Source organism: Pelobates fuscus, chromosome 4 (assembly GCF_036172605.1).
Source record: "Pelobates fuscus isolate aPelFus1 chromosome 4, aPelFus1.pri, whole genome shotgun sequence".
In the NCBI taxonomy this organism is placed as follows: domain Eukaryota; kingdom Metazoa; phylum Chordata; class Amphibia; order Anura; family Pelobatidae; genus Pelobates; species Pelobates fuscus.
This window is the reverse complement of record NC_086320.1, coordinates 285,035,432-285,047,622: the sequence shown is the minus strand read 5'-3', so window position 1 is coordinate 285,047,622 and position 12,191 is coordinate 285,035,432. Positions and strand designations below refer to the sequence as shown.

Sequence of the window (12,191 nt, the reverse complement as noted above, 5' to 3'; positions counted from 1 at the left end):
CCTCTGACAGGTGCCATTGTAACAACATATTCAATGTTATTCAATTAACATGTCAATGGTTTTAATATTGTTGCTAATCAGTGTATAAATAGCCTCTTTTCCTTTACAGTATTTCATAAGATTAGATTTGTTACTAGGTTAAAAAAATATTTTGACTCCACCCTAACCCATTTAAATGAGCTCTATCTTGCCTGGACGAGTTGTAACTCTACTTGTTCTTCTTGTTTATTAATGCACACTGTCAGAGAGATGCCTGCAACAAGTTCTGGATATTTTTCTTCATGGGACTATTTTTTAATCAGTCTTATATTCGTGACCTTGGACCAAAGTCGCGCTGAGAAGCAACTCAAGTTTGTTCTTTTAGTAAGTAGCATGATATCTTAACATATCTTACATTATGCTTTTGTATTGTTGTGTCACTATTCTAGAAAGCTGAAACTGAGTGAACTTTCACTACCCGAGTTTTATTTTTTAATATACCTATATGTAACAATTATGTATGAGGTGTGAAAAATAATATTAAATATAGACTTTGTTTTCCTGCAATTTAGAGTGCTTTATATTAGCAGCCTGTTAATTATTGTTACAAACTGTCCTTTGAACCTGGCAGTCAGCAAAGCATGGGCTATATAAATATATAAAATAATATAAGTATTACCCATGGTACTATTTATGTCGGCTCCTCGCCCATTTTTCTGAATAAAATGTAAATTTTGATTCATGGCCAGAGACCTATGGCCAGAGACTCATACACTGCTTATGTTAGACCATACTACTACACTACTATAATCTGTATAATTATTTTCAATATGTATTTGGCCAATGTATATATATATTTATCTGTGTTATCTGGATAAATCAGTATTTTAAAACCATTTTATGCCGTTTTTTGACACAGCATTATGACACAGTTCTGAGATCCCCTTAGTTTGTATGATGCATACAAGAACTGTGTCAAATTATGGGACACAAACCAGCCAAACAGCTATTTTTAAGCTTTTTATCTATTTTAATCTCCTGATTGCTCAGAAAATTACTGCATGACATTATAACAAATCATAATATACCTGAATAAAAAGGACCAAACAAGTTCAATAAACATACTGATATCTTGTTACATAAGTAAAAACAAAATTGGGAGCGTGTGTTTCAGTAAAAAAAAGTTGGACCAGTGCAATTGTTTGTTTGTAAGCGACTTCCTATGCTATAATCCTTCACAAGGAGGACTGGAACAGAACAGAAGTTTTCTGTGAATTCTAAAAGTACCCTAAAACTCTGTATAGCTTATTCAATAATATCAGGTTAGGAGCTTACATCATAAATCATTTATAAACACTTATTTGAATTAAATACATTTCACAAAAAATCCCAAAGTAAATTAGAAGACAGGAAGGCTCTATATCCAAAATTTTACCTGTTATTAGCTAAATATCCACGCACACAATCCCAGAACAATATAAAAGGGACAGTTAAGCAAAAAAAAATATGCAGAAACAAAACTTAGTATGAAATACAGTGAAGCTTACCAAGTATATGGGGGGATATTAGAACATAAATGATCAGTTGGTGTGTTTCAGACAACTAGAATAAAGTAAAAATATACTAACCGTTTTTATTTGTTTTTAAAGAATCTTTATTTAAAGTTTTACATGCCCATCAAATAGAGATGTTAGCAAATATGTGTCAGAATTAAAATACAGAACATAAAGTACAGAACACTTCCCTGAAAGGGAAACACACGAGCTGGAGAAATAGAAGTAATTTGCAAAAAATCATCCTAGAAGAAAAAAAAGAGGGGGGTTACATAACCAAAGGCAACCCATATTCATCTAGATAAGTTATCAGCGGCAATTCTCAACAATGTGTTTAAAAAGTACAGGAATTACCCTCCTATTTAACTAGGTATTTAGTCAGTTGGGTGTTGCTGGGTGTTGCTGGATGGTGCCTAATCCAAATTGGTTCTCCAAATTGGAGCATGTCAGATTCGGTCTGAGACTCTTGTGTTTCAAGAGTGTTACAATGTTGATTGGGCTTCATATTGCCAAATGTGTAAATATATAGAAATCAAAAATAGGTTCTATTTTACAAAGATCTTTGCAGCTTCAGTGTTATGTAACTGTACTTGAATTTGCGTAGACTGAAAAGTTCCTCCCATGTTTCCTTTATTTATATTGGATGCAAAGTACAAAAATACACAAATGCAAACGATAAAATGTAAGCATAGCACAATTTCATCTAGAAGCAAAAAGAAGCGAAAGGTGTGCTGGTAGCTAAACAAAAAAATATATAAAGCCTTAACTATTAAAATACTCTGCACAGACCTCAAAGTTCAGTAATAGCTTCCAGAGTATGGTGTACATAGGCAATTAGTGGGTAAGAGGGAGAGGGGTGGCTGAGGGGGTGCCCAACTATGACTATGTTTGTTGTGAGTATCTAAACATTTATTACATACTGTTCAAGGTTTTTCTTCTTTTTTTTTGTATGTAAGTGATGCATGTCCCTTTAAAGGGACAACTATAGCGTTAGGAATACAAACCTGTATTTTTGTAGTCTTTTTTTAAACTTACCTCTTTCCATCACCGAGGATCCCTCTGCCCTCTCTAGGGCTCCTCCCCCTGCGACATCATGGTGCTGGTAGAACCTAATGCGACTGCACGGCGAGTGCAGCGCACGTATTAAAGGGACTCTCCAATGCCAGGAAAACAAACGGTTTTTATGGCACTGCAGGTCCCCTCTCCCTCTCACCCCCCATCCCAAGTTGCTGAAGGGGTTAAAACCCCTTCAGTAACTTACTTGTATCCAGCGCCGATGTCCCTCCAGCGATGTTATAGCACACTTTTCATGTGCTATAAACACGGAAGTGCCCTCTAGTGGCTGTCTAGTGGACAGCCACTAGAGGAGGAGTTAACCCTGCAAGGTAAATATTGCAGTTTATGAAAACTGCAATAATTACACTTGCAGGGTTAAGGGTAGTGGGAGTTGGCACTCAGACCACTCCAATGGGCAGAAGTGGTCTGGGTGCCTCGAGTGTCTCTTTAACCCCTTAAGGACATATGACATGTGTGACATGTCATGATTCCCTTTTATTCCAGAAGTTTGGTCCTTAAAGGACCACTATAGTGCAAGGAAAACATACTCGCCGGGCTCTGGGATGAGGAAAGGGTTAAAACTTACCTTTATTCCAGCGCCGGGCGGGGAGCTCTCCTCCTCCTCTCCGCCTCCGATCCTCCCTTTCGGAGGAATGCGCATGCGCGGCAAGAGCTGCGCGCGCATTCAGCCGGTCTCATAGGAAAGCATTTACAATGCTTTCCTATGAACGCTTGCGTGCTCTCACTGTGATTTTTACAGTGAGAATCACGCAAGCGCCTCTAGCGGCTGTCAGTGAGACAGCCACTAGAAGATTTGGAGGCTGGATTAACCCTATTGTAACATAGCAGTTTCTCTGAAACTGCTATGTTTATAATAAAAAAAGGGTTAATCCTAGAGGGACCTGGCACCCAGACCACTTCATTAAGCTGAAGTGGTCTGGGTGCCTAGAGTGGTCCTTTAACCCCTTAAGGACCAAACTTCTGGAATAAAAGGGATTTATGACATGTCACACACGTCATGTGTCCTTAAGGGGTTAAGGGGTTAAAGTTGCTCCATAAGGAAGCATTGAATCGATGCTTTCCTATGGGAAACAAAAAAGATGTTAGACATCTTCATGTAAAGAGTGAGCATGTCCAATGTCAGATGCTGGAGTAAAACTCCGCTAGGGACCAGAAGCGCCTCAGACCCAGTGGCGGTAACCCTGACGCATAATCATTGCAGTTTTATTGCCATGCAAACTCCACCAGGATAAATTGTGTACTCGGCACATTCACTTCACTTGTAATTGCCTGAGCCAGTTGCCCTTAGAGTTTCCATATCACTTGTACTTATTAGAAACTATATGCTTTTAGATCTTCTTTAGTACTTAAATGTATTAAAATAAAAAATATGTGTATTTTCTAATATAGGATGAGTCAAGATGAGTCAAGTATAAATCTATTTTTTTTTTTGCTAATCTTTCTTTTATTGAGGCATAAAATTGTCAAAACAGAAAAAAAGATATTGGAGTTCGGTTTAAACATGATAAAAATGCAGTCGTTATGCAAATGAAAAAAAACTCCTGACTGAGTGTGATAAATTAAAATAAACATGCTAGATAAACACGGCTAAGCTAAACACAAAACTGTACACTTATATCTATATATTATATAATCATGAGAGTAAGTGGTCATCACACTAGATAAAAACAATGTTATAGAGTGTGTTATCTAGCATACACGTAAAACAGGGAATCATGCACAGTCTTCTGTTATAACAGACTAAATATAAATTAAAAAATATATTAATCACTTAACAGTGGGCTAAACAGCGAAATCAAGCAAGCTAGTAAGTAAAGTGTACATCTACCTAGTGTCTTGTAAGTAACCGGGCCAGCATGATAGATTCAAAGAATGCACTGCACATGTCTGGAAACCCATTGATTACTCTCTAAGAAATTACATAAACTCTAGTGTTTAAAACCAAATATGATTCCGTGGGGGGGAGGGACAGGCAGGAGGGGGAGGGGTGGGAGAGGGGGCCCGGGGGGCGGGCGGCAGGCAAACTCACTCCAGGCTTTTACCCTGTGTTGGCGTTTTTCCCCGCTTCCCTTACCCCCTTAATGTCACTGGGGGGAGATTCCCACCACCGGAAGGGAGGCACCGGACAAACACTCGTACAACAGGCACATGGGAGGGAGAGGGGTACACGCGGAGGGGTCCACTGGGACATGATGACGGGCTTCGGGACAAGAGAGGGGAGCCGGAGGAGTAGAGGTTGACTAGGATGGAGGGGGGAGGAAGGGAGGGAAGACAAGAGAAGCGGATGGACACAAAAACACAAGACATCTACACAGCAGAGGAGAACGGCACGATAAAGCACAAAGGGAACTAGTTCCAACATGGAGGGTAGCGGGAATAATACCGCACACGCCACAACAAAGGGGGGGACGGGGACAAAGCCAGACCGCTTCGAACAAACGAGACTGAGAGAACCACACGCTAGAGGGGGAACACTGCTTAGACAAACGCCACATATGCACATAGCAACTAGATAGTAAGCGGAATACACAAAACCGACAGCACTCTGTATCGAGTACCCCCGAAGTAGGGAACGGGGGGGACATCCCTGGCACAGATCTCACAGGGAAGAGGCGATAGGGGGGAGGGCCGCAAGCTAGGAAAGGGTAAGCAGAGGAAAACCCTATAAGGGGGGGGAAAAAATTAATACTACGGATTCAGTTGAAACCATTTTGGTTATGAGTTGAGACAGTTGCATATACTGTTATTTAGGGACACCGAGAATGGATGGACTTTGATGAGCAACGAGAAACATGAAACAAAAAACAGCTATACGCCAAACATGTATAATCTTAACTTGTCAAATCTAATTCACACTAATTGTAACGTTACGTAAACCTTGTTTCCATGACCCATGTATGTAATCATAGTAAAAACAAAGAGAACGTTACCTGCGCTCTAGCCTAAATCCCCATGTGCGTTTAAACAAAATGGAGGCTCTTTAGTTGTATTCCAATGGCCATTTGAATATATAAGCTCACCAGCCACGTCAAGGCAAGCCTCAATAGGTGAGTCCTACACTAGACATTAGATATGCTGATATCAGCCAAGAATCTCCAGTGAGACAGGAATTGGTATTTTAAAAACCCTTTAACATGGCCATTGGAATACAACTAAAGAGCCTCCATTTTGTTTAAATGCACATGGGGATTTAGGCCAGAGCGCAGGTAACATTCTCTTTGTTTTTACTATGTATTTTAAGCTGTTGGATACTAAGCTACTGCTGCTGTAAGCGCGGTGCTTTATCTTTGTGTCATGTATGTAATCATACCTGCTACAATAAAAGCATTAATAACTAAAACCAAATGTGAAATAACCTAAGGCATAGTTAAGCGTTGTCATAGAGGAAGTCTAAATAAATATCTAGCTTAAGCTATATGTTAAGCTATATAAACATGCTGAATGTAAGCATGTTAACCCATGAGCTCCAGCTAGGCAAACAAGCCAGAAAGACTTTTAAAATGAAATATTAGTGCAGAGTAAGTTTCTCAGGTAGAATGCTCCGTGTGTATGGAGATATTCACGCCCTGATGAAGGCCAGTTTGGGAGGGACTGCAGCAGACAATAGGCTCTACAGGCCTGTATGATGTGAAAGATAGTCAGCCAATGCACCAGCAAATGCGTTTTTTCCATTTTTCCATTCTGGTGAGTTGCACGTAGAGACAAGGTGGGGTACAAGCCCCACCCCTCCTCCTCCAGGCCTGTTCCAGAGCTTGCACTCCAATACAACAAACTCAGGGTCTCCAGGAGACCAAGTTCTTCCAGGATTATGCAGCAAGCTCTTTTAGGTGTAAGGTGTTGGTTGTATCTCAAGCTCTTCTACTTGTGTGGCCGGTGCTTTGGGGCTACACCACAGGTTGCTCTTGGCCCAGGTAGGCAGGAAGTGTAATTATTGGTTGGAGTAGGTACAATTCTTAGTCAGACAGTAACTGGTGCAAATTGTTACCATCTAACAAGGAAACCAGGTGATATGTAGTAGGTTGCAACTCCTACTGATTTCTGTGAGAGATGTTAAAACTTTTCAGCAGCCACTAATTACTGGTCATTAAAGGGATCATATAGTGCCAGAAAAACAAACCCGTTTTCCTGGCACTATAGGTTACTGGAGTGCCGCCCTCCCTCGGGGCCCCCCTCCCGCGGGGCTAAGGGGTTAAAACACCTTCAGTCACTTACCTCAATCCGATGTCCCTCAGCGCTAGGTCAGGCTCCACCCACGCTCCTCCCCTACTGATGTCAGTCAGTGGGGGAGACCTAACGCGCGACAACTGCCCGCGCACGCATTAGACCACCCCACAGGAAAGCATTATTCAATGCTTTCCTATGGGGAAATCTGACGCTGGAGGTCCGTGAAGATGTCCAGCGTCAGATAACTGACCAAAAGTCCGTTTGGAATCCGGAAGCCCTCTAGTGGCTGTCTGTTAGACAACCATAGAGGAAAGACTTAGAGTTGCAATGTAAACATTGCAGTTCTCTGGAACTGCAATGTTTTACATTGCAGCACTAAGTGCAGAAGGGTCACAGCACCCAGACTACTTCAATTAGCTGAAGTAGTCTGGGTGCCTACAGTGTCCCTTTAAATGCTATATTTTTCTACCTGGACACTTTCATTGATTGCTAATACAACAGCCATTTTACTAAATAATTGCCCTCACTATGGAGCCTATGAGCTTGATATGATTTGGGATGGAAAACATACAGGTAAAAGAAGCAAGTGAATATATAGAGACGAGGACTTCACTTTGTGCTTTACCTTGATGTGTAAATGATATATCTGCCACAAAATGACAAAGGTCAAATACAAAGTTTATTCAGCACTCAATACTGTAACATTAGACTATAGTTTAGCAACTAATGATAGCTATGTTTCATTGTCTCACAGATATTTATCAAGCTTTACCTACTTCTACATTTTAATGTAGTAGCTTAATAAACAGATAATGCCTTTTGGCTGACAATGCACAACATTACTATTTCCAAGAAATAGCATTGTTTACATTTTGCAAAGAGATAAGTCCTGTTCTCACTCCCATCACTCCTGGGCGGCAGCAACAACCACAGTACACATCAGCACCAATATACAGTAAAAACCAAAGGAAAAAAAGTTACCTGCGCTCTCTCTTTAATCCCTATGTATATTTAGACAAATGGAGGTCATTTAGTTACTTCAATGGCCATTGGAGGGAATGCCCGCCTGTCAACATCAAGGCAGACCCCCCTAAGCGGGTCCTAACACTGAACCTTCAGCCTGCTTCCTTGAGCTTCTGGCAAAGATATCTCTAATGAGACAGAGAGGGGTATTTTTCATATACACCCCTATATACTTATTAACCCTTAATAGGGAACACATGGGATGGGCGGCAGCATTGTAACAAGGCTGTGTGATACAAAGTAAATACAAATAAAAAAGAGAAGTCCTGCGCTCACTCCCATCACTACTGGGTGGCAGCAACGACCACAGTACACATCAGCTAATAGATATAGTAAAAACCAAAGAATAAAAAGTTACCATTTTTACATTTTGCCATAAAATACAAGTCAAGTGACTATAAGAGTGTATACTTAAGAAAGCTCCAGTTGGTGGACAAAATGCGTCGTCAGTGATGTCACCTATACTTGAAGTGGATGGAAGTTGCAGGGAAGAGATGCTGAGAAACACAAGGACAATGAGAGGGCTACCAAGTAGTAAGGGATACTACTTACTCCATATACAGCTAATAAAGGCTTGCTAACCATGCCTCATATTTGGTTTTACTATATATGGCTTTTTTTTGTGGTTTTCTTAATAAATGTGTCAAGCTGCATACTGATGGTTGTGGTAAAAACACAGTTGATAGCCAGGGTCTGATCCTCCTGTGGCGATTTGACTGACACTTAGCCACTCCAATTTTGTGAGTACAATTCATATGGGGGGTGTAAAGCGAAAAGATATTTTTGCACTTTATAAATTGTTCTGCACTATGTATATGTATTCTTGTGTTTTTAAGATTGTTTCTCGGAATGGAATATATTGTGTGTAGTCCCTTATTGTTAAATCAAAGGAATAACCTTGAGACATCATAACAGGGAAATTTAACCATCATTAACCATCTAAATTCTTCTAGGGTGATTATGCAGTTGGAATGATTCTGAGACATATATGCCATATTCACTAAAATAGTTAAGCTGAGATATCAGGGGAATTGGAGAATTTTCCCAGATCCCAGAATTTTACCATTTAGTTTTGCTGCAGTTTAGTGAATAACCGTGAAAATGTCATTGCAATAACGTACTTTGTTTTCACAGGTATATCGCCATGGTGACAGGAGTCCAATGCACACATACATTAATGATCAGCACCAAGAGAGCTCCTGGCCGGATGGTTTTGGGCAGCTAACCAAGGTATATATATATTTATATTGGGGTTTTTTTATTCAATGTTTTTCATCTTATTTTTAATATCATTATTAGTATGTATACAGTGCCTACAATCTCTGCAGTTCTGTACAACAGCTGGACTAACAAACAAGTAGTTGGAACAAGCCAAGCTAGATGTACACTATAAGAAGGTGTTGAGGGTTTGCTCAGGTGAGTTTACATTTAAAGATTGTATGCTGGAGAAACGTAGGAGTTCATTCACTAAAATTGGAATTGAAGAGAGCTCACAGCGTACTCTGCATTTTGATGGCAACATATCAAAACTCAGCTATTTACAGTTTATTATAAAAACCCCATGCTTATTTCAGTTCTTGATTCGAAAGTGCAATTTGTGGCACTAGAAAAAAAAAAAAGGAGGGGGGATGGAATGGAGAAGAGGCTGGCTATATTTGTTTGTTTTTGTTTATTTTGTAGTGGCAAATAAGAAGCTAAATTTACCATGATGAAGAAAAGGTCTGCCCAATCTCCTGTCCAAGCAAGAGTTAGCAAAAACAGATGACTGATGGGCAGCCACTGAATGTTGATGTTATCACTAGTGATGTACCGAACTGTCCGCCGGCGAACAGTTCCCGGCGAAATTAGCGTGTTCGCGTTCGCCGCGGCGGGCGGACACATGCGCAGTTCGATCCGCCCCCTATTCGTCATCATTGGGCAAACTTTGACCCTGTGCCTCTCGGTCAGCAGACACATTACAGCCAATCAGCAGCACTCCCTCCCTTCCACACCCTCCAACCTCCCTCCCAGCATCCATTTTCGATTCATTCGGAAGATGCATGCTTAGTGAGAGGAGGGAAAGTTTAGCTGCTGCTGATTACATAGGGAAATTGATAGCTAGGCTAGGGTATTCAGTGTCCACTACAATCCTGAAGGACTCATCTGATCTCTGCTGTAAGGACAGCACCCCAAAAAGCCCTTTTTAGGGCTATAACATCAGGCTGCTTTTTTTTTTTTTTTCCTGTGTAATGTAATTGCAGGTGCCTGCCTGCCAGCTTCTGTGTGAGGTTCACTTTGGATACTGTGCCTATTTGCCCAGTGCCACCACTCATATCTGTTTTAACAATAGGTTAAGCTTTACATTTAAAATAAATATTTTTTTTTCACTCTAATAGAAGAGCAGTTGCCTGCCTGCCAGCTTCTGTGTGAGGTTCACATTGGATACTGTGCCTATTTGCCCAGTGCCACCACTCATATCTGTTTTAACAATAGGTTAAGCTTTACATTTAAAAGAAATAATTTTTTTTCACTGTAATAGAAGAGCAGTTGCCTGCCTGCCAGCTTCTGTGTGAGGTTCACATTGGATACTGTGCCTATTTGCCCAGTGCCACCACTCATATCTGTTTTAACAATAGGTTAAGCTTTACATTTAAAAGAAATATTTTTTTTTCACTGTAATAGAAGAGCAGTTAGTTGTCTGCAAGCGTCTGTGTTTCAGGCCTACTTCAGCGTGTGCTCTGCAGACCTGTGCCAGCGTGCTTTGACAGTTGCCACTCATATCTTGTGTCTCTATAGCGTGCTTTTACAACCAACATTTTGTTTCCACTGTAATAGAAGAGCAGTTGCCTGCCTGCCAGCTTCTGTGTGAGGTTCACATTGGATACTGTGCCTATTTGCCCAGTGCCACCACTCATATCTGTTTTAACAATTGGTTAAGCTTTAGATTTAAAAGAAATAAATTTTTTTCACTGTAATAGAAGAGCAGTTAGTTGTCTGCAAGCGTCTGTGTTTCAGGCCTACTTCAGCGTGTGCTCTGCAGACCTGTGCCAGCGTGCTTTGACAGTTGCCAATCATATCTGGTGTCTCTATAGCGTGCTTTTACAACCAAAATTTTGTTTCCACTGTAATAGAAGAGCAGTTGCCTGCCTGCCAGCTTCTGTGTGAGGTTCACATTGGATACTGTGCCTATTTGCCCAGTGCCACCACTCATATCTGTTTTAACAATTGGTTAAGCTTTAGATTTAAAAGAAATAATTTTTTTTCACTGTAATAGAAGAGCAGTTAGTTGTCTGCAAGCGTCTGTGTTTCAGGCCTACTTCAGCGTGTGCTCTGCAGACCTGTGCCAGCGTGCTTTGACAGTTGCCACTCATATCTTGTGTCTCTATAGCGTGCTTTTACAACCAAAATTTGTTTTTCACTGTTATAGATTGAATAGCAGTTACTTGTCTTCAAGCGGGTGTCTCAGGCCTACAGTGTGTGCTCTGCAGAACTGTTCCAGTGCACATTGTCAATCATATCTGGTGTCTCTATAGCGTGCTTTTAAAACCAAAATTTGTTTTTCACTGTTATAGATTGAATAGCAGTTACTTGTCTTCAAGCGGCTCTGTCAGTCCTTCCTTCAGCGTGTGCTCTGCAGAACTGTTCCAGTGCACATTGCCAATCATATCTGGTCTCACAGTAGCTTGCACGCATAGTACCACTAATCCCCAAAAAAATGACAGGCAGAGGCAGGCCACCCCGCAGGGGCCGTCGTGGTCGTGGTGCTGTGATTCCCTTTTGCCCTAGAATAATGCCCAGTTTTCAGAAGCCACGTACCCTGAACTTGAAAAGTTCTGAGGACTTAGTTGACTGGCTAACACAGGACACCCAATCTTGTACAGCCTCCGCTCGGAACCTTGAGGCACCATCCTCCTCCAGCTTAGCTTCAGGCACCTCTCAAGATAGCACTCACCCGCCTGCTGCCACCACCAAAACTAGCACCACAGCCGCTTTACTTGGTATGTCAGAGGAGTTATTCACACACCCGTTTGAAGAAATGAGTGATGCGCAACCATTATTGCTAGAGGATGTAGATAACAGGGATATGTCTCAGGCAGGCAGCATTAAACACATGGAGGTACGGTGTGATGATGATGATGTTGTACCCGCTGCTGCTTCCTTTTCTGAGTTGTCAGATACAAGCGAAGCGGTTGATGATGACGATGCGTCCATGGATGTCACGTGGGTGCCCGCTAGAAGAGAAGAAGAACAGGGCGAAAGTTCAGATGGGGAGACAGAGAGGAGGAGGAGGAGACCAGTTGGAAGCAGGGGGGGGTCGTCGCAAGGAGCTAGTGGCACAGTCAGACAGCATGCATCGGCACCCGGGGTCAGCCCGACAGCACGCCAATCAACGCATGCTGTGTCCACCACCAGAAT

General features: G+C 41.4%; 1 protein-coding gene across 1 annotated transcript in view; it reads left to right on the top strand.

Annotated features, from left to right (window-relative positions):
* Positions 1-248: 248 nt before the first annotated feature.
* The window catches only part of ACP3 (acid phosphatase 3), a 77,822-nt gene continuing 65,879 nt past the window's right edge, over positions 249-12,191 (top strand). The window contains exons 1-2 of the mRNA XM_063450669.1: positions 249-363; positions 8,931-9,026. Coding sequence (XP_063306739.1) covers positions 250-363; positions 8,931-9,026 — 210 coding nt within the window. The 5' untranslated portion in view covers position 249. The remainder of the gene's footprint in view (positions 364-8,930; positions 9,027-12,191) is intronic.